The 24,138-nt window shown below is 38.0% G+C and overlaps 1 protein-coding gene across 3 annotated transcripts in view; it reads right to left on the bottom strand.

The window, feature by feature from the left end:
• Positions 1-7,771: 7,771 nt before the first annotated feature.
• The window catches only part of taf2 (TATA-box binding protein associated factor 2), a 51,710-nt gene continuing 35,343 nt past the window's right edge, over positions 7,772-24,138 (bottom strand). For all 3 annotated transcript variants that reach the window (XM_062980061.1, XM_062980063.1, XM_062980062.1), the window contains 4 exons: positions 22,547-22,776; positions 21,592-21,744; positions 20,728-20,833; positions 7,772-9,303 (listed from right to left, as the gene is read on the bottom strand). In XM_062980061.1, the coding sequence (XP_062836131.1) occupies positions 9,038-9,303; positions 20,728-20,833; positions 21,592-21,744; positions 22,547-22,776 (755 nt within the window). In that variant the 3' untranslated portion in view covers positions 7,772-9,037. The remainder of the gene's footprint in view (positions 9,304-20,727; positions 20,834-21,591; positions 21,745-22,546; positions 22,777-24,138) is intronic.

Below are 24,138 nucleotides of genomic sequence, written 5' to 3'. Positions count from 1 at the left end.
AAAAGGGCATCTGATTTCAGTGTTAATGCTACAAATAGACAATGTATGCATGATGAGCATATTTGAATAACCAGGGCTATACATGGGATATTTACATACATTAAACATATACCTGTACCTGCATAATATTTGCTTGAGCTCTCTGCCAAATCTGCTACACTTGCTTGTTGGGAGGCCAAATGAGGTGAGAATTGCAATTAGATGTTGCTACCTGGTACATGCATCATAGATCTGTGTGGAATAGGTGAATGTTGCTAGAAGTGATGTGTTTTTTTAAAAAGCAATCTCTGATATACATATTTCCTATGTGTTCAGATGTTTAGAAACCAGACACAAAGGAATGCAAACATTAAGGTTGCATTACAAAACACAGAGAATGTTGCCTGAAGTGAACTAAACATGGTTCCCGTTGTGGCTTCTTTTCTCCCTGCTGTATTCATCATCATAGGCTATCACTCATAGCTGAATATGATTGCCTTCCAAGTGTAGGGTCTTGGCAATAGGTCCCTGGGTGACTGTATAAACCTATTCTTGATCCACAGGTTCTTCCACAGTGAGAATATGGGTTTCCAGATGGAAGGCGGTCCTGGTCAGAATTGGCTTGATGCACCTTCCTCTTGATATGTTTCTCCCTTTCGCCCTCCATTCATACCTCTTTGAATTCCACAGCACTGTTGGTTACAGCTGACCTCGTTAGAATGCTCAAGGGTCAGAGCTTCCCAGTTGTCTGTGTCTCTAACCCACAGTTTTTAAGGTTAGCTTTAAGCTTATCTTTAAATATCTTTTGCTGTTCATCCAATATTCTGTTTTCTGTTCTTGAGTTGAGAGTAGAGTAAGTGCTTTGGGAGATGGTGATTGGGCATTTGGATAATGTGGCCAGTCCAGAGAAGTTGATGGCACAAGTACATCACTTCAGTGCTGTGGTCTTTGCTTCTTCCAGAGTGCTGACATTTGTCCACCTGTCTTCCCAAGGGATTTGCAGGATTTATAGGAGACAACACTGATGGAATCATTCCAGATGTTTAGAGTGACATTTGCAGACGGTCCACATTTTGCTGGCATCCAATTGAGTTGGGAGGATAATAGTTTTATAAACAAGTATCTTAGTAGCCCTACAAATGTCCCGATCCTCAAACACTCTGCTTCATTTGTAAAAATGCTGCACTCTCAGAATTCAGATTGTGTTATACTGTATTTCGGTGTGGATGTTGACTTTTCTGGAGAGGTTGCTTGGTCAAATGTTTAGAACTTCTGCTTCCAAAGTTCCTGATTGTTGACCAAGTACGTTAAAACTTTGGGGAGTTGACCTCTAAAACACCTAGAGGATTAACATTTGGAATCATTGTTCTAAACCCATATGTTTCACCTCATTAGGATTAGGTGGGGCAGAAGCAGCTCTGAAGGAAAAAGAAGTGGATTCTGAGTGTACCAAACTGAATCTCTGATATCATTGGGTTGTTTTTGGAGTACATGTTGGCATTGTCATCAAATGTTAAGTCATCCAATAACATGAATGAGTCTGGTTGTATTAATGGCCTTGTTCTATACTTTTGCATTTGCTTTGCAGTTTGGGCCTTGGAAAAGATAAAAAGGTTGGAAATGAGAGTGGATTTCCCTTAGCTGTACAATTCTCATTGGTATGATGGTGTACATTGGTCATATTGGTATCCACTGATTTCCTTTGCTTCTGCACTGTATAGCCAATGGAATACACACACCATGAGCCTTACCTGCAGTGGATTCACCCCAACCCAAGGTTTCCCCATATATCCAGTGATGAGGACATTATTAAATTGTGGGTCAACTGATAGTCTGGGAAAAATTGGTTTGGGGTGAATTGTACTATTAGATGTGAGTGTTATACTCCTTCTCTACAAAAGGAGTATAATGCTTCTCTGCTGTGTACAATTGGCCACCAAGGAAGCTTAAGTTGCACCCCAATTGCACCCAGGTCTTCATTGACTGGATGCTAAGGTAGATTTGGAAGACTTGGGCCAGGAGACCGGATTTAGTTATGCATTTGTAATTACATTACCAATGTAGGATCTGAGTCTTCTTGTGGCATTTTAAAATTCAGAAGATTTGATGTAAACTTTCAAGGAGTGCAGCCAGAGGACAGATGCCCCTGAAGAAGTAGCCTGGAGCTCATTAATGTTTGTGCCAACTAAACCTTGTTAGCCTTTAAGGTGCCACAGAATTCTTTGCTGTTTTTGGACAGAGAAAGATCCTTTGTAAGGTAGAAAGTATGGATCACCAACTTGCTTGAACTGCTTGTGTTCTCTACATGTGCAAACATACCCAAAACATAACTGTTTGTGATGCCGATACTGAGTTAATCTCTTAAAGAAAACACTTCAGGACACACGCACTTGTTTTATGATGTTATCAGTAAAGGTGAAGAAGATTCCATTGCAAGGAATGTTTGTTGCATTACAAATATAAGAAGTATGTGGCGGACAGAACAAAGAAAGTTAAGGCTTTTAGATCAAATGACACTCGAAAACAACAAACAAAAATAGGGGTAAAACAGGGAAGTGCTGGTATCCTGACAAAAAAATAACTCAGAAACTTCCAGAGGGACAAGCAAGCAGGCCTTGACATAGACAGGTAGATGTCACATGGATCCTGGTGTGGTAGTCTGGTTACAGTGACATTCAGTTTAAAACATGAGATTTCTTTTGCACGAGGCAATAAATCCATTAAGCAAATTCATGTCTTCACTACAATGTTTTGCCTGTTCTGCGTGTCCTCTAGTGGCTTCTAGGTTGGGTTCAGAGTGTTGGTTTTCACTTATGAAATCCTAAATGTGCATTGGGTAATTTGAAGCACTCCAGTTAATTGGAGAATTTTTCATCCTCCCCCATTGGGACTAGAATGGGAAGAGATCTGGAAGGCTACAGGGAACCTGGCCCTAAAATAGAGCACTTGAAGGCCCCTCTCTTTCTAAGCATGCATTAGATAAGGGGTAAGTAATTCAATGAACTACAGGGGCAATGATAGAGCCAGAAAAATATTTTAAAGATCTGAAAAATTGGATTTTTCAAATATCAGTATTTTCTGGTGAATATTCTATATAAAAAGTGAATGTATGCTTTTTTTTTTCTTTTGGTAGAGAAAATGGGAAGCTTTTGCATTGAAGAACATTTCCTGTACAGAATTTTTTTCTGCATAGCAAATAAGTTTCCTGCACAGAAAACAACATTTAATCACATAATATGAGTGTATGTGCAGAAGTCTTTTTGTGTATACAGAAAATAGCAGGTTATCAAATAAAATATTATTTTCTGTGCATAAACTAAAAATTTTGCACAGAACACAATTTCCGTGTCCAGAAGATAGCATTTTTGCTGTAGGAAATAACAGAAAGGATTGGTTATATTTTTTTCTGTATAGAAATAATTTTCTGCACAAAAACCAGCATTTTCTGCACAGACCATGTGCATTTTGTTGTTGAAAATTGCAGAATGTTTTTTACTTAGTTAAGAGTCTGGAGAAAATGGTAATATTGGTTGTTCTTGTCTGTAAGCTAAAGGTTTTCCCCTGACGTTAAGTCCAGTCATGTCTGACTCTGGGGGTTGGTGCTCATCTGCATTTCTAAGCCAAAGAGCCGGCGTTATCCGTAGACACCTCCAAGGTCATGTGGCCGGCATGACTGCATGGAGCGCCGTTACGCCGTTAGTTAAGAGTCTGGAGAAAATGGTAATATTGGTTGTTCTTGTCTGTAAAAATCTGTATTCTAAATGGTTATGAACGGCAGGGTTTGATGTATCATAATAAGCCACAAAGTATCCCAACTTTAAGATCATTATTACAGATTATACTTAAGTTTTTGAGTAACATTCTGGTAGTTTCTGTAGTGGGGGGGGGGGGGGGGAGAGATAACAATTATTAGTGTTAATTTTTATTTATTCATTCAGTGTATACCCCATTTGTTTTAAGAATTCATGACAATAGCAACCAGTGACTTGTGTGTCTTGGGCATGGTGTAGTCTTGGTATTAATCCAGACTAAAGATTTCTCCAATATACATCCCAAATAGGTTCAACATTTCGGGTAATTAAAGTTCATACTAAAACTGGAGCAGACTCATGGTTGCACTACCACCAGTCAACCTGGCCTAGACTGCTAGTAGATACAAAAAGAAACTGGCATAATAATTTGAGGAAAAGTTATCTAGTGAAGTGAAGTCTCTTCCTAAATGTTTGCAGGTTGTCCAATGTTGACTTTGGGGCATGTCCCATTAGTCACATTTGTTTTGAATGGTCAAGGCTAATAATGTAAACACTACTGTTAGCACTTTATTTAATGTCCCTACTGTGTACACCCTATCCTCTTCTCCATCTGTGTGAAACAAGCTGATATTTGGGATCCATGTCTCCAATTAGGTGGGCAGTAGTTCAAAAAAAATCATGCTGAAATCAATGTGTTTGAGTTTCAGATGCTACAGGACTCTGCCCCCTCCTTTATTTTCCACTGGGGCTGTGCAGAATTTCTCTATTAATATTTATCTCTCCCCCACATATACACACTGGGGAGAAATCCATCAACCTATGACACTTTTTAAAGAATTGAACCTGTTTATAAACAAAGCATTTGAGCTTTAATCATTTAACTTTATATAACAAGGAAATCCAAACATTATTTTTCCTAGTAGTCCAGGTAAAATCCAAACATTAAAATAACTGTTTCTGGTAGTTCAGGTTTTTTTTAATGGAGTTACATAGAATGTGACTTAACATTATAAATGTATCTGCTTCAATTACTGCCATTAATTTCTTGGAGTGGTATATAGCACTCTTCTTTTTGGGTAAAACGCCTCTCTGAAAGAGTGTACCATTTAGATTAGTGGTTCTCAACTAGTAGTACCCATATCACCAAAAGGATGCCAACTAAAGGCTTTTTGAAGGACACAGGCTTTTTGCTAAGAAATTAGCTCTTTATATCCTCCTCCAGAAATGTAATGTCTTCTCTGACTAAGCCATCCTTTGACCTTTTGGCATATTAGCAGTTTCAGATACTGTAGTTGGAATCCTCAGTTTGTTTTATGCATACACAAGTTGCACTATGAAACTGGTTGGTCATTTTTGTCTGATGTGGAAACAGCAACATTCAGTTCAAGGATGGAGAACTGGGGGTTTTCATGTTGTGCCATGCGCATGCTAGCACAACATGAACTCTCTCCCTAGGGAGATTAGATTAGCACCTACCCTGGTCACATTCCGCAAAAATTTGAAGACTTGGATGTTCCAACCTGCTTTCGAACAGTAGGTCCGTTTTTATCACCATCCAGTCTTAATTATTTACTGCCCTAACCCTCAGCATTTTACCCTATTCCTGTATCTCACTGCCTTACGTTTTTGCACATGCCTGCCTTCCCTGTAATTTCTTAATAGTCTCACCGTTTAGTTCTGATGCTCGCTGATGTATTTTATGAATGCTATTTTACTGCTATTGTTTTAATTATATATGCTGTCGTCATATTGTTTTATCTGTTGATTGGGCTTGGTCCCCATGCAAACTACTCTGAGTCCCCTCAGGGAGATGGAAGCGGGTCATAAATAAAGTTTTATTATTTAGCTATATATTTGGTTGAGTTGCACAAATTGTCATTCATTCTGTTGAATAGTAATTCAACAGTAGAACATGTCTTCCAACTAACTCAGTTTAGTCTCATCTTGAAGAACCCTTTGCCTTCCCTCGATTTCAGCTTTTAAAATGTCCCAGCTCCTCCTCCTACATTCCCCTTTGTTCTCAGTTTACTTCAGTTATTAAAAACTGAGTTTGAAGCTTCAAAGATCAGATGGTATCTGGTACCTTTAGTGTATTTTGATACTCTCCTCACATTAAAAAAGTTGCAAAGGAATTATTCTGTGTAGAAAATTAGGCAGTAATGCATAGTCTTTTTAAAAAGCAATAGAAGTCCCTCCCATGCCACAGGCTAAGATTGATTTCAAAGACACTTTTACTAATAAGTTTGATAATGTCACATCAGTTCAGTCTTTATAAACAAAAAGGATACCTTTGCTTTTATTCATTACAATTATTCTGTGTGACAATATCACATACATTTTATTGGCCTTGTATCTGTTCTTCTTATAAGAACTATAGCTCTCATCCCTTTTCTCATTGTACTGTCAAAGCAGTCTTGTGTAGTATGGTAACTAGACAGAGTGAACTTTGTGACTGAAATGGGATTTTAATTCACATTGCTCTTTTCCAGGTGTAACACTATTAAGTATACCTATGCAAAAACTGAATGAGTCCAAACTAATTAAAATTAGATGAGGACATTATTTGTCTTGCTCACCTGGACTTAGGCAAGGCATTTCTATATTCTCAGGCAATTAGGAATTAATTGAAAATACTGTCCAAATATATCATGATACATGATTCTAATGGCAATTTCTCTAAAAGAAAGAAGAAAAAAAGTGAGTTGGTAAAAATGCAATACAGTCTTATGTTCAAGAAAAAGGTGGATTATAAACATGTTAGAAACAGCAGAAATGTACAAATTACCACATTTGATAATAGAGAAATCAATAGACACATTTTTAAACTACTGGGAACCTCTTATAATATATATCAAAAAGAAAGATAATGTGAAGTTATTTATGAGTTTTGCAGATTTATAAGAAACAACTGAAAGTAGAAGATAGAAAGCAAGCTCTTACATATAGTATGGTAAGTGGGGCAACCACATAATAATGCCCTTGAGGGGAAAGGCAGGGGCTCAATTTTAACTATTTTATTTATTTTTAAACATACTTTTAGCATCACTCTTGATAGTGATGCTACCAAGTGCTTTTTGCAAGTGCTGGTCTATGGAGTTTCTTGGAAAGACACGCCTGTAGCCAGTGGTGCCAGTCCCTGGCAAATGAGGGGAAAACAATAACAATTGCTAGTCCTCTATATTAGATAACCGGAAGCCCCTTCTATATTGCAATATAAAATCCAGATTGTCTGCTTTGAACAGGATTATTTATTTATTATATCTTTACCCCGTTCTCTCTCACCCCGAGTGGGACTCAGAGTGGCTTCCAACTGGCAAGATTCAATGTCATACAACAAAACATATAAATACAATATATACACACATTAAAAGTTCATAAAAATTTAACATATTAAAGCATTAAAATAGCTATTTAAACCCCACAAGTTCCGAACCCATATTCCAGGAGTGTTACGCTTCATACGCTTATGAAGGGAGTTCCACAGCTGAGGGGCCACCACTGAGAAGGCCCTCTCATCCCCACCAAAAACACTTTTTGAAGGAGGTGGAAGCGAGAACAGGGCTTCCACAGAAGATCTTAACCTCTGAGGTGGTTTGTAGAGGGAGATATTCAAAGGTATGCTAGGCCAGAACCCAGTGTACTCATATAAACCAGTTCCAGAGCTAATAACATGGATTTGCTTTGGTAATCAGAATTATTTAGCAGTGTAGAAGGGACCTAAGAAGCACTGCTGTACAGGTCACTTTTCTTAATCTTTATTTTTTACAGATATTGCATAGTATTGCTTCTCATTTGTTTGAAAGGCAGGATGACAGCCCTAAGCCAATATTGAACCGGTGAGAGTATGAGCCAAAAAGCAAAGACATTACTATAATAATGTAAGACATCTACAACTGTCACACTGTGAAAGTGAAATCCCTTTTGATCAATCAGGTAAAACGATATACAAATATTATGACAGGATTTACATTTTTTTTCTTTCCTGGTTCATGTTTTTATAGTGATAACTAAACAAAGCAAGAACACATTACACTCAACCGTAGATTGTATAAAAGTGTTTATTAAAGAATTACCTTCTCTTTTTTATATAAAAAGCTTCTTGGGTCCCTTGTTGTGTGTCTTTTTGGATCAGTATTTGCCTCTATTGTCAATCAGCTATATAATAAAAAATAATACACATACATACCGGGTTTTTCTAAAGTCTTAATCTAAAGATGGCATTTACAAAAACAATGAAACTGATTACTGAAGCACTTCACAATGTTCCAGAAAACTGCAGATGAGTGGATTAAAGAAAGGTCTAGTACTACACTGACATGAAAGGAAAATGTTATAAAGCAGTCCCATTTGACATAATTATTAAAATATGCAATGAAACATTTAACTGGATATAATGAAATAAGAAAACTTAAATTTACCAAGCTTCACATTACATTTACTCGCTGGACATTTCAGGCTTTTGCCACAAGGTTTACAAGAAACAAGAACGTTTAACAGTTTTTCCACTGGCTTTCCCCATGTTGAATGTATTTTAAAGGTTAATTGAAGTTTTATGGAAGAGCTTCTTTTGCCAAGTTTTGTGAGGGTTTGGTTTTGCTTGAGCTTCATTATATAGTTATGAGCCTGATTACAAGGCACAGGGCACGCAGTAGTTGGCTTTTGGGGTTCTTTTTTTGTAGGCAGAAAGAAGTTATGGAAACAATTTCCAAGTGCATCTGTGATCTGAAGATTTATGTTTATAATTGTTTTATAAAATCAGCATCTTAAATCAAACTGTGTGTATGCAACCATTCAATGAATTAAAACAGTGATAGAACACACCTTTAAAGGATATGCCAAGAAACGATAGATACAAATAGTTTTCTGGAGTCTACATGACGGCAAACAACAATCTCCACAACTGCAGCTTTGACATAAGGTTTGGCAGTAGGTTTCTCTTTAAAGCATACGTCAAACTTCATGACACACATCAAAAGTTTAAAATATAATTCATTCTAACAAGACACCTAGGCAGTTTGTGAGGCTGCAGACTTAGGGCACATGTAAATAAGCACTGCTCTTCTTTTCAAAGGAAAATATAAGGTTTCAGGATGGAGAACACGGTCACTGAGATTGGCTCTGAATGTAAAACCACTTTCTCCCCTCTCGCACAATCCCATTTCATTATTTTGGTTAGCCCAACTGAAAATATTTAGAGTTTCCATCTTTCCTGGCTTGAGCCACTACCATGGTTTGAATTTTGCCATGAAGAAAGAGGAGCATGTCCACAGCTTCTAAATGTTTTGTCAACTCTGGAGTTGTTAGCTTCAGTCAGACAAGGAGGGAGAGCGAATGGAGCGTCCACTGGCTGGGCTGTTGGAGAAGGTGAAAGGCTCCTTCTCTTTCTCCTTACTCTCGTGTTTGTGTTTATGCTTGTGCTTGTGTTTGTGTTTCTTCTTCTTCTTCTTGTGCTCATGATGGTGGTGGTGATGGTGCTCGCTGTGCTTGGACGAACTGGACTCTTTAGGGAAACCAGGCAGTGGGGTGGCAGGCATCTGCAACATGTTCAGTTCCAGCGAGGATTGTTCTTTACCTGAAACAGAAAAGAAGGCATTCCCTTTTACAGGAATTTCCAAACAGAGGCAGACTCAGGAACTTCAAAAACTGGGGGCTCGGCCATATTCTTCTTGCATACCCTACATGCATGAGATGCAGAACTAATCTTGAGAAATGGGGCTACAAAGTGGAGTCCATGATATGTGAGTGTGGAGAAGAGCAAACCATAGACCATTTACTATAATGCAGTCTGAGACCCACCACATGCACAATGGAAGAACTTTTCACAGCGACACCAGAGGCAGTTGAAGTGGCCAGCTTCTGGTTAAAGTAAATTTAGCATAATGCCAAGTTTTTAACTTTATACATTTTAACTGTATTCTCAATTTGCTTCTGACACAATAAATAAGTGTTTCTCAACCTGTGGGTCTCAGCCAGTTTACCAGTTGTTAGGATTTCTGGGAGTTGAAGGCCAAAGCATCTGGGGACCCACAGGTTGACAGCCACTGTGATAAATAAACTGCAATTTTAATATTATTATCATTTTTAGACTATCAAATTATGTATTATTATTTTATGCATTTATGTCCTGCCATTCCGGCCCATAATAGGTTTTAAAATGGCTTACAAAATTATTAAAACACACACACACACATCAGCAGTACCTGTGCAGATATAAAGTAATTTTAAAACAAATGAACCATTTACAGCATTAAAATCATTAAAAGACAGTGGTGATATTTTAATGGTATGCTGTTATGTTAAATACAGGCAGTTACAAACATCTGACTTACAGACGAGTCATAGTTTAGAACGGGGGTGGGACAACAGGATTTGAGAGAAATCTAACCCTAGGAAGGGAAATTAATTCCTGAAAGAGTTATCATGGGGGAAAGGTGTCTCCACTGAAGCTTTACCATCAATCCCTATTTCCACAACAAGCCATTTTTTCAAAGTCCAATGATCACAGGGACAGAAATGTGGCAAAATCTTCTAAAAAGGGACACTGACAACAAAACAAACACCACAGTTAACCCTTTCCTATGCTATCCAAAGTGTTCTCTCTCTCTCCCGCCCATCTCATATACACTTAAAATGTACCTGTTCAGACTTACAAATTCAACTTCAGAACAAACCTACAGAACCTATATTGTTTGTAACTTGGGGACTGCCTGTAAATAACAAAACAGAGGAAAGTGCTTCCCCTGCAGATCCAAGAGTGCATACAATTGGATATAATCCTGCAAAAAACCTAGACGGATACCAGATAGGTGTTCTAGGTCATGACCAGTATTTTGGATTTTGCCCAGAAATGGACTGGCAGCCATTGTTGCAACAAGGGAGGTGTATGCTTCCTAAAGCCAGTCCTAGTTTTGACTGCAGCACTATAGGCCAAGTAAAAATTCCTGAGCAGTTTTTTACATTTCCAAATTGTATGAAGATGTCTGAAGGTTTTGTTTAGAAAGTACAGCTGCCTTTTAGACTGTGCGGTATAGCTTGTTTACCATTTAAATCAACTGTATATTCACATTAAATGCTCAAATTGATGGTGCTTGTGAAAATGGCATTTCAGCAACTCAGTTTCACCAGCATAACTCTGCACAGTCAGGTGACATAAATTGGAGAGAAGGGGAGAAGAGGACCTATTGCTCAAGAGAAGATCACAAGATTTCAGGTTTAGTCCAAAAGAATAAGGCAGATAATGTTATTTAGCTGATAATCCAAAGAGCTGTTATCAGACAGAATACAAATCTGAGATCAAGTACAGTAGACAATATAAAAAACAAGGCAACTAATTATACCCTTATACTCATTTTTACTATGAGAATCTAGCATCAGAAGTGAAACTATTACATATGTAGTATAAGTCCCAATCTCACACAGTCCAAGTACCACACTAAGTGTCTCATGGATTTAAAAAACCCTCTATAACATATTCACATTCTATGGTGTGGTGACTGAATAATAATCTGAATGAATAAGGTAACATGGGCCTAAACCCAATATAAATATTGAAGGAAAACAACACATTAGTGGAGTCAGTATAATGTGTTGTCTTTGCGTTTCCTAGGCATGCTAATTTTGCAGCCACTTGTGCTATCAGTTGCATAGCTATCAGTTGCATAGTACAATGGATTCCACCCCAGTATTTAGTCTAGAAAAAACATATCCAGAAGCCTGCTATTTGCACTGGTGACAGTGAACTTCTACATGGGATACCACATTCCAAACAGAGAAATGAATAGGAGAAAGTCTCTGTCATAGAACCAAAAATTACTTCAAAACAAGAAGAAAGAAAAACCAAAACTTGGGGATGGAGAAGAGAGGGAAGCACATTAAGGTGCTGGAAACGATAGTCATAAAGCTCCAACTACCAATTTATTCCCAAATTGTTTTGTTTTGAATATTATTAGGACTATACTAGAATGTATCAGTTGTGGCCTTAATCCTATCTGCTAGAAGATAAGTTATCACCCAGTGAAATAAAACATGCTTCATAGCAGAGATTGTGGGGATATACTGCACTTTATATCAGCTCAACCAAAAAAGTTCAACATACAGCTCAATATATTTATGTCCTGATGCAAAGACCATTCACCCCCCTGACCCCAGAACAATGCTTGCATAAGTTTTATGGATCTAATCCAGGTTAAGACGCTTCTGGGTCACACTGGAAGAAAAAGATATCAAGAGACAAAGCACTCCTATAAATACGTGAGATGGAACAACATCATACGGCCTGTTTAGTTTCCAGTCCCAATTTTCTGGGCCTTTTACAGGATTTCTGGAATTGTTAAGGATTTATCTGTTGTGGATTGCAGAAGTCTGAAAATGTTATGACACAGTTGTACACACACTTGACATACACAAATTCATCTATATGAGGAAAGAGAGCTTTCACAGCCCTGTTGTGTAGCTTGCTTTTGCTTTTTGCAACAGTGGATAACCACCATTAAAATGCAGATTTATATTTATACAATGCTCTAGAATCAGATTTTTAAAGTACTCAACACCTGTGATAAGGATGTCTTCTAACCACGTTAGTGGATCTAGACCAATATTATATTTGGACACACGTTAGACTATTTTTCAAGGTCAGAATTATTCCACTTCATCCTCATAACAAACCTGACAGACTGTTGTTATAACTAAAAAGGGGACCAATGCCTCCCAGCCAAATATATTTGAACTCCAGCTCCATGGGGGGAAAAAAAATCAACATTAACTGTTACTATACTAGCTTCCCTTATGTCTGTAAGCATTTCAAACTGCTAGAAACAAATCCAGCAGGGCTCTTACTGTTTTTAATGGCCTAAATTTCAATTATTAAAACTGGAGAAAAAAACGACCTTTTTTCTTTAGAAAACAAGGGAAAGCATCCACTGCATACATATGCACAGTCAAATTTCTGATGTCATAAAATGTTTTACAGAGTTTCAAAATTATACAAATTCAGGTTGCAGTAAACCTGTGCTGGGAAAGTGTTGGGGAGGGCACTGAAAAATAAACCTGTGTGATCTTGATTTTGATCAGGACAGATATCATATTCAAAAAATATGTTCTTGGTTGAGGAGGAAGATCAGAGAGACAAAACAATATTAATATATGAAGGGTTCATGGCATTTAACGCTTAGTAAGTGAGATCTTTCCAGGAATCTGGAGTATATTGTCTCTTCAGTATTACCATATCTATAATGTGCTGAATTTGTTGCCTTGTTCTATTCCAAGACAAGCCCCTGACCACATGATTACAGCTTTTACATTACAGGCTTTGGGTCTAGCTATGAAGCTGTCATCCACAATTCGTTGCGTGAACATAAAAAGTGCCCCCTTGATAATTTGGGTACACACATCTAACACACGCTAAATCATACCAGATTTCAGAGTCATTTCAAAACACAAATTTCAAAACCAAACATAAAAGCACAGCCTATCAAAATAAAGAATAAGCTAGTGAATAACAAGAGCAGGCAGAACTAAAGACTGGCGCAAGTTGAAGCTAACTTTTCTAGATAGATTTACAGTTGTCAGAATCCTGTTTTGTTTGTTTGTTTTTCAAGTAGTTTATACTATTTGCAAAGGATAAATATGGGAGCTTTCCCCCTAGGATGTCTGCATGGGACTGCAGTCTAAACAATTTACCATATACGTTTGGATATAAACTGACCTCATGTACAAGTTAAGGGCAGGTTTTGGAACTAAAATTATGGATTTTGATATGGCCCATGGATACATTCACAGAGGGGGAAATGAACCAATGCTGCCTCAGGTACCCAGCCATCCCTCCCCCACCACCAGTTTTCCACCCACAGGTTCTATTAAAAAAGCCTTTATGACAAAATGTAAAGTACAGTATTAAATAAGGTCAAAAAAAGGAACCATCCCCATCTCTGAGCAGAGTGTTGGAAGGTAAGAGCGAAGGTCATTCTGGGAAAACCTAAAAGAAGCACCACCCCCTCTACTCTGTCCACCACTTCTGGCCTTTTTGAATGTCTGGGCAGGAAAATGGTGGCAGAAGTGGTTCCTTGGTATTTCCCCTCCGCCACAATGTTCCCATCTAGGCATTAAAAAAGGCCAGAACTCTCACCATAGCAGAGAGAGTAAAGAGCTTCAGGTACATCTTTTAGGTTCTCCTGGGATAGAGTACGCTCTCCTCTTTCACAGCTCTACACAGAAGCAGTTGCTACCTTTTAAAATAAGAGTTAAGGTACACAATGACCTTTGCATTAGTTTACTCACGTTTATTGTATTGATTTTTTACAAAGAATTCTAGATGCGTACATGAGTATATACAGCAAACAAAACTCCTAAAACAAGCCTATATGTTCCCCAAACATCTTCTGAAGTGCAATGGCAGATAAATTCCAACCTCACTTTTCCACAGGCTTTGTTTCAGGGATGTCTAATTTTATAAGCTTAAGTGTATAAATGGAGGTTTAAATGCTTGCTTGTGAACATACATATTTTTAAAGAAATGATTCCTCAAAAAACACGTCAAATGTTAAGAATGACCTCAACAATATTTACATAGTTCATGAATCTCTATGCAATACCTTAATGTATACAAACTGAGGACATAAAAACATGAAGCTTATCTGAACAGTTCTATTTGTGCACAATTCTTTCTGATTCACAAATGACACTGAGGCTTTTCCTTCAAATTGTTCTAAAGAAAATACTTTGACAGTGTATGCCAGGCTGTCCTGCTCTCCAAATGAATCAGACTCTTGTAAAAGCTGGCTGAAACCACCATAGAGGGCGAGGTACCAGAGTTTGCTTTTGAAGTGATTGCTAATACTGCCTGGAACAGAACATGCATTATACTAGCCTATCCACTTGGCACCTTCCTCTAGTTTTAGATGTTCAGAGGCCAACATAATTATTAGCTTCACTATGAAACAGATGTTTAGAATCAGGAGGGGAAAAGCTGTCCCTGTGGAGAAGTGCCAACAACTTTCATATACCTGACAATGGAAGCCTCTACAAACACTAGTAACCAGAAACGTGTTAGAAAGAAAAGGCTACAATGTGCCTTTTGATCTAACATCATTTCATCTCATTTTGATGCTGGCTCACGATTACTGCTCCATCTAGTCATGATGTTTTTAGATCCCATCCTGATACAGAGCTGTAATTAATTCTAAACACAGCATATCTTTAGATATTACAAAACACAGGAGCCAAGGTTGGGGAGGCTCAAAGACCCTAAGTGATTTCCAGTCTTCCTTGTATCACACATTGTTCCAAGCCACCACAAAAAGCCTGATTTCAATACACGTATTTCTATTTCTTCGTTTTACCCAGTTTTATTTCTCATTCCCTACTATAATTAAACTGTGCGTTCAAAAATTTGTTTACATATGTCCCTCTCTTCTACCATCTATATCCTGATCACTATTTCTCCATTGTTTATTTTCAGTTGCTCACTCCATGGCATTAGGAGATCCTCTATGTTCCTATTTTACTCAAGAAGGTATCATGTTCTTTGATGTAACAGGAAGTAGAGGAGAAAAACAAGCGGGGATAGAAAGAGCTGTAGTAGTAACAATTTATTCTTAACCCAAGTACAGTGCTGCAGGTCCATGCAGGAACGGATCTAAGGCGTTGAATTATCAAGTTCTCATTGTTTCAACGACCTTACCATAGCAGGAACTAATAGCTGGATTTAGGCCATAGTGTAAAAGAACCAACTGGTTCAATTGTTAGATATTTCAACTTAGAGATCCCTATGTTCAAACTCCTATCAACCAAGAAGCTTTATGGGTGACCCTCTCTATCTCAAATTTGCCTGCTTCACTCATAAGTACTCATTAGGATAAGCAACAGAAGAAAAATTGTACTAACCAACCATGGAGAAAGACAAGAATAAAGGTAGTTTATAGTTGTGTGCTTTCATGCCGTTTCCAATTCATAGTGAATCTAAGCTCACAGAGTGTTTTTTGTAAGAGCTGTCCAGAGTAAGTTTGCCTTTGCCTTCCTTTTAGACTGAGAGAGGATGACTTGCTGAAGGTCACCCAATGGCCTTCCATAATCAAGCAAGGATTTGAGCCTGGTTGGACACTCAAATAGCAACACCATATAGGATCTCAAAGTTACAGTTACCAAATAAAGAATCTTACAAGCAACTGTGCTTAAGAACATAGTTTTTAAATTTATAAATGCCACATGATACATGAACAGTTTTGTAGTCTGCAGTATTATGTGAAGGCTGGAGTTTAGGATTTAGATGAGAATACAGTCTGGTCATCTGGTTCTTTTGATCTCTTTAAGGCAAAGGGTAAAACACTCCCTACTGTTTTTGAAGATTTAATAGCAAATAAAATCTGTTTTTATTATTAGAAGTCAGATTCTGAATGACACCAAAGGTTTAAAACAATTCATCCTAATGTCTTCAAAGCTACTGTGCTTAAAGCAGAGTTGTAATTAACATGCCAAGAACAGACTGAACAGACAGCAGAGTGCTAATTTTTGCTTTTTGAAGAATGATGCATCTCTTTTCTTGAAAACAAAACTTTACTATTGTATATACTTTTTTGTTTCCACTAACCAGAGGTAGCTCATAAAACTTCTACTTTAATCAAATTAAAAATCATAGTGCTGGCTATCTGCCTTAAGCTACACTACTACCACTTCTAAGAACTGATGACTGAACTGAAACAGACTGCAAACAAATTAATAGCCCCCCCCCCCCAGCAACTGTATTGCAGTACTATTCACACTGTAATTTGTGCCTGAGCAAAAGCTTCCATGTGAACTAATGTGGGATTTTTTCCACAAGCAAATAAAGGCTGTGGGGGACTAGTTTCACATAAGGACTATGGAGGGAAAGAGGCTAAAGCTTTCTAACACTTGTCCCTGCATCCGAAAACAGACCATGACGCCTGTCAAATTCAAACTGCATGAATGGAATTTCTGTAGGTTTGGTCAAGAGGAACAGATTAAACAAGTTGATTGAGGAGAAAACATGCCTGAGTCGAATTCACTTGGAGTCCTTAAAACATGGTAAAAGTATTCCAGAAAGAACAGCACTGGCATGTTTTGGAGAGGCCAAAAGCCTTGTATAATAATGGTCCCCGAGAGCAAACATGAATCCTAAAATAGCTCGCTAGCTGCAAGTTACATGTCTGTATCAGCCAAATGGCCTGAACTCCACAGATTTGCACTGGTCATATATATCCCAGTTTATTTGACCTGGAACAATGTGGAGCATGCAGCTGCTGATATAACAATCCCTTAAGCACCATCTGTTAATGTTCTGGCACAGTTTTCTGACATCCCTTGTTTATACCCCCACTAGGGTGTGTAAGAATAGCACAAAACAAAGATTATGAAATACCAGTAAAGCTACATTCATATGTTTCTCTTACTGGAAGCTCTTTCTTTCTCTCCATATTTCAATAATAGCAAGTATTTTTGTTATCTAGTGTTCGTTTAATTTGGGATAAAAACTTTTAGTGCTTGTCTTTAAGTGTAGTCATTTTGAGGGCAAAGTGTGAGAACAATATTACAAAAAACCCCAAAGAAACCATCTCTAGTTATTTCTGTTTTTAACTCCATTTGTTTCAGTGATCTTTGAAAGTCGCCTTCACAAGATAAAGTACAGGTAAGAGCATGCATTAAACATCCTCTGTCACAAAGCATTCATTGCAAATGAAATTTGTGCATGTTTCTGCATCATCAAAGCTATTCATGCCTTCCCAATTTTTAGGGTGTGTGTGTAATTTATTTTAAGTATTTCCTTTCCATAGTTTTAGAAGGAAGCAAGACGTCATATTCTACCTTAGTTTTCACAACCAATCTAGCAGCAAATTATAGGTACACAATTGACTAAGTTACCTGTACCAACTGACCACACAAATGTCTTGAACTGAAAAGATTAATTATTTGAACATACATACCATGAGCTATCACTGGCTATTAAATAGAATAGCTATTTACGTCTAGTGTGAGGAGTAATGTGCCCTTATATAGTACGTGACGGGAAATGGGAGGTAGAATGGGCTATTGCTCTCATGTTCTGCTTGTGGACTTCCCAAAGGCACCTGGTTAGCAGCTGTAACAATATAATGCTGGACAAAAGAGGCCCTTGGTCCAATATGGCACAGTTCTCAAAATTGTCCAGAAAATATTCAAACTAAGGTGAGTGAGTCACTCAGCACTGGGAGCCCATAAAAAGGAAGAAACAGCAATATGATCTGTGCCACTTCACCGTGTGTAATTGACTTGAGACAGACCAAGTATGCTCACCCAACTCTCCCTACCTATTTTTCTGTCTATTGTGCAAAATAATTCATGATAAACTGCTTTAAAGATAGATGAGATATAGATACTATCTTCCATTTAAACAAAGAAAAGGAAAAAAGGAAAGGGGTAGAGCGGAGATGGAATCTAGCAAACTAAAATGCTGCTAAATTCCTTCTATGACAGGCACCCCTATCCGTTTTCTCTCCTGAACCAGTTTAATAGCGATCCTTCAAAATCTTGCATTCAGTCTTTTTACTGGGACAAGAAAAAAAAGCCAAGTAATGCACCCACTATATCACAGGTGAAGTGGTGCAGCTAAGTTTTAGAAAAACTGACATACACATAATTTGACTTGAAAAGGCATCTCTGAATAAATAAATAAATATTGGTACATTATGACTAAGCTAATATTTTAGTAGCCTTTCTTCACTGTCCTGCAAGACCATGTTCTTCCAAAGGTAGCTTATAATATGTAAGATGAAAATCATCTCCATTTGTAAGGATGGGCTTGTGGACAGGGTATGGAAATTACCTGTAATCACAACTTATGTCTCTGGGTTATGCTTTAGGAAGACCAGCAAAATATGGTTCTGTCTGTTGCTTGTAACCTTTAATGTATATTGCTTTGATGATCTCACTGTGAACCTGAACCGGGAAGATACAAATCAAATGTCCTTCACCGCCTCCTTGCCCACCATATTATAAGAGTATGAAAGAAAGCTAGTAACTATGTGGCCAGCAAATTATCAGTGACAAAGGAAGCCCTGCAGATGTAGGGAACTGTTTTATTTTGCTAGGAATACTTAGCACTTTTCTTCTGGGAAGTCTTAAACACAATTTTTTTTTTCTAAAGAGCCCAGTGGAGACACTGCTAGAGTACATTAGAAAATTGGCTTCAGAACAGGAAAAACACTAGTCATAGCTGGAAACGTGTCAAATCTGAAAAGACACAAGCATCCTAGAGGCCACTTTTGGGTCTTTGTGACTAAACTCAATCCATTTCGGATTATCCACATGAGCTGCTATCCTCTTGTTACTTTACAATTTAAAAAGGCAACTGTCATGCATTTTAAAGACCTCTTTGTAATTCAGCAATGCTGGACATCTATTCAGGAAAACAGATTTCACATTTTATATCTATCATGGGCTCAATGTTGGGTCCCTTTCCTTCACGCTTAGCACTTCAATATGGACTTAATGCCTTAGAAATTAAGAAGAATTAGTAAGCATACCTACTAAGTACAGTCTCGTACATGTTGTGCAGCTGGTATAATAGAAACACAGACAGAGAAGGCTGACATATAATGGATCAAAGCACTGCTCCATCTAACCGAGTATTGTTTACTTAGTGAGAGCATAGAAATAATACAATTTTGGACTACAACTCAGAATCCCACAACTGGCTAGGGAGCTTAGAGAGCTGTAGTCCAAAGAGTGCTTTTTCAGGCTCTATTTGCTCTAGCTGGTAACAGCTCTCTGGGGCTTCATGCATTGATCTTTTCCAGCCTTGGATTCTCTTCATCTGGAGATACTCAAAACACACATGCTCTATCACTGAAATGTGGCTTCTCCCCTAAACGGTGGTCATTGTATACAACTGACAAAGATGGGGGGGAGGTTGCCTGAACTGGTCAGAACTCGGAGTACTGCATTCAGTTCTGGGTGCCTCGTTTTAAAAGGAATTTAGACACGTTGGAGCAGGTACAGAAAGGGATAATTAGGGACAATAAGAGGTATGAAAAACAAAACATATGAGAAGTTGAATATTTAGTTTGTTTACGAATGGCATTGTTTAAATATTTCAAGAGCTGCCAACCGAGAGGAGGAGCAAACCTGCTTTCTGCTGCTCCCAAGGGCAGGATAGATTTAATGGGTTTGAATTTCAAGATGGAAGATATCAACTGAACATTAGAAGGAATTTCTTTACAGTAAGGGCAGTTTGGCAATGGAACCAATTCCCTAGATAAGGGCAGTTTGGCAATGGAACCAATTCCCTAGATAGGTGGTGGAGGAGGTCTCCTTCTCAGAACTTCTTCAAAAAGAGGCTGGATGCTCGACCTGCTGGTCCTGCTACTGAGAAAGGGATTGGCTCCTTCCAACTCAATGATTTTCTGAGTTTTGTTCTTGGTAAATTATTTAAACTATGTAGTCACATTTTCAATAACAAAAACAACCACACACCAAAAAGACTTGATGTGCTGCTCTGAAGCAGTTCCATTCCTTGCCAGAGGGCTGATTTCAGAAAATGGCTCTGGTAGAAACTTGTTTCTTCTCATGAGAAGCAGCTCTGTAGTTCAATACTGTCTCACACATACAGTTTAATATCAACATTATATTACTGACAGATATTTTGAGCCGTTGGGATTAATGATATCAGAAACCAGATGGGATGTACTTCAGCAAACATCCATGAATACGCCATTGCATGGCCTTGATGGGCTACACTTGTCAAGCCCCTGCTCTGTGTGAGATTTTCTGACTTTCCTAAGTGAAGGATTCCATTTGTTCATCTAAAGAAAATGCTAATGAGGATGTAGGCAGCTATAATAGCATTCACCACATACACTCTTATCTACATATCCAGCTTCTTCTCAGCTAAATGTTACCTAGAACTGCTACAGGCATGGCTAGACAGGAAAATTAAGCTCCACACTGAATAGGAAGATAAAGCTCAAGATCAACACAATGAACATAATTTGCCACCATTTTAACCAACCTGGTGTAGACGGTCTTTCCAACATGTTCAAATGATGGTATATAAAAGCTTGACTATCATGCACTGTGTCCATATCAATCTCTTCTTCTTCTTGAGAGTTTGAGAACTGTAAGGCCAGAAAACAAAACCATGAAATATAGGGAGTGTTGATTAATCTGCTTAAGTATACAGTGTTCCCTCACTACTTCACGGTTTGCTTTTCGCGGATTCGCTATTTTACAGTTTTTCAATAAACTCTAAAATAATATTATAAATTATTAAAAATTACAATTACAGCCTAAGGTAGGGAGGAAGGAGAAGCCGAAGGGATAGAAAAGGAGCCCAAGTGGCAACGGAAGGAGAAGGAGGTGATTTATCAACACACGATTGGTTGATAAAGACTTAAAATAGTGTATAATTACTAAAATAATGTACATATACTAAAATAAATATAGCATTCCTACTTTGCAGAATGTAACCCCCGCGATAAATGAGGGAACACTTTATATTTTTTTGCACTGTGATATAAAAAGAAAATGCACAGTAAGAAAAAAAAAACTGAAACCCTGAATATTCACAATCCTATTCTCTAAAGAATTAAAAATCCAAGGAAGACAGTTCATGATGTTTAATATACACATAAAGGGCACATAATGTAGTAGACAATGGGTTTTAAATCATAACTACTGGGGGTGCTGCCAACTGTTTGCAGTGCAAATGTTATGGAATTACACAATCACTGTGCCCCTTTTTCAGAGCATGTTCCCAGAAGGGTGAGGTTCCTTAATCTTTAGGCACATCAAATTAGCGATAGTTTGTTTAAGACTGGAACCACTTCTAACAACAACACTGGGTGATTCCTGCAATTCCCAACTATTTACTTACTCTTATTTTAAGTTTGACTTTACTGTCGTCAATCTTCTCTAGTATCTGGCCTGGTTCCAGGGGAGACCCAAGAGGTGTGTCAGCTTTTCGTTTCAACCCTTGCTGATGAGGAAAGGGAAGCATTGCTGATTCTTTAACAAGATGATCCTCCTCCTGAAGAAGCAATTAAAAACCAGAAATGTAAAATATTTTCATTTTTTTAAAAAGACCATTCACGATCCATCACACAGTACATCTTGGATTATTAGATGCAGGAGCAGTTCCGGAGACTAGAAAATCCCAAATAGGCTATTAAATATAATGCAAAATACTATCACTCTCCATATTTGCCACATTAATAATTCATTCCTAAACAATGGTGGGCATTCCCTAAGAAAAAGGTCTAAGATCCAAGATACTGAATCCCTGCTTGAGCAAAGAATATATCTACTAAATGGGCAGGAGGATATCAGTAATAATAATTTAACTGGAACTAATATCAATGTTGCAAGGTTATTGCAAAGAAGAACCTCACATACTGTTTTAAACACAGTCTCTTCTGGGAGGTTTATTTCCATGAACAAAAACATATCATATCAGATATAAAGCCTAAGACACACTTCTTTTTAATGTTGCCTAGCACTTACATTTGCAACATGTATGGTAACAAATGAAAAATTGCTAATCCACCCATTCCAAAGAACTGAGTTTAGAAACTTCTCAGAGACAGACACAACAAAACCTTTCGGGAAATATTAATGGGGAAAGGTTATTGACTTGATAAATAACTTGCATGAGGAGGGGAAAAAATATTCCCTCCAATATAGGCAGTGGACAGATTTATGGCACATAACAAAGTGATAGTGGCACAATGGTATTAGACAAAGGGCAAGACCTGAAAATTGAGGCTTTTCTTACTGTGGTGAACTGAACTACTATGAATTCTGCCAAGTGTTTGATAAAAACAACTGCTCACACTGCTTGGGAAGCCAACCATTTGGCTCATATTGTTTGGATTGATAGGAAGTTCCGGACCACTTGCCCCCACTTCAGGGATTATGGTAGGATTCAGAACGGCTTTCTTTTCTTTCAGGTTAAGGACCAACCCGAGTTCTGGCAGCGGCAAACAGGAAGGCCTGCTGAGACCAAACAGCGTGAAGTACAGGTCAACAGCACCACAGCGCAGCCTCCAGTCATGGGATGTACCTACAGAGAGCAAAGGTTCTCAGTAATCTTCACACAATGTCAAGGGGTATAGCTTTGCAAGTGAAATCTACTGTAAGTTGTGATCAAGGCTGTACGGAATAAGGCCAGTCTGCCTATATGTACCATAACAATTTGCATCAACACAATCCTAGCAAAAAAACAATAGGAAACTTCACACTTGAACTACCATATGCTACTAGATATAAACATGGATTATAACATTTTAATGGCTTCTTTTTTCCTGATTTCTAAACACATGCAAGATTTTGCCCTTTCATGGAACCACACTCAGATTTTAAAACTAGGTCAGCTCCCCAATAAGGGGGATTGTACAGAACAGGATGACGCAAATTTATACATAGGCTGACAACAAAATACAGAGCTTGTTCCAGCATAGTTAGTATCAGGGGAGGAAAAGCTTCTCTGCTGGAAAAGGATGAACTGAGAAATATTATTAGCAACAACTTAGGCCTCGCCAAACTTCAGCCTGAGCCAATAGTATGCTCTGTAGTACAAACAACCATTTGTAATTCTGAAGCTGTTAAATCAAGCTGGATCAATCAGCAGTTTCACCACCTGGCCTTTCTATTTTATGCTACAAAAAAACACTCCATTCATTATATTAGTAACATGTTATCTCTCCTGAACCCTATAAAAACATAAAAACAAAACATTTGCCACAAATAGATCCCAATTTCTTCTGCACAACCCATGGGCTCTTTTAAAATAATTACATTGCAAACAGCCAGGGTTCATCCAAGTGTTATGTAGTACTCAATGGTGGTCCCTCACACATTCCCTGCTATCTCAGATATACTTCCCCTGACTGGCAGTACCGAGGAACACAACTTGCCATGTACAGCATTCCCCCACTCTTTCATCCTAGTTTCTAAAACAGCAGGAAAAAAGGTCTGCTCCATCTTCTAAGATATGGTTTTTAAGCCCTTTATCAAACAGATATTGACATTTTCCAATGTTAATGGAAAATTAAGTTAATTTCCCATGCTAGGCATCTGCTACTTTTTCACTCTGAATTACCATTACCATCAGTAATATATAATGCTTATATTGTGCTATGCTAATATAATATACTAGCTGTGCCCGGCCATGCGTTGCTGTGGCTAGGACTTAATTTTTCTTTTCTTTTTGTTGTATGAACGTAGAGGCGTGGATGAGAGGTTGTGCTGTCAATTTTCAAGGTTGTGGGTTGTTCAGTTTAGTTGTTTTGTCCGGTGCCATGATTCCATTACCCTTTTATATATATATATATAGATTGCATGTACATATAACTTGTAAACTGCTCTGAGTCCCCTTCGGGGTGAGAAGGGTGGGATATAAATGTAGTAAATAAATAGGTAACTA

This window comes from Anolis carolinensis, chromosome 4 (genome assembly GCF_035594765.1).
Source record: "Anolis carolinensis isolate JA03-04 chromosome 4, rAnoCar3.1.pri, whole genome shotgun sequence".
In the NCBI taxonomy this organism is placed as follows: Eukaryota; Metazoa; Chordata; class Lepidosauria; order Squamata; family Dactyloidae; genus Anolis; species Anolis carolinensis.
Note: the sequence above shows the minus strand (reverse complement) of the source record. Positions and strands in the feature narration are given on the sequence as shown.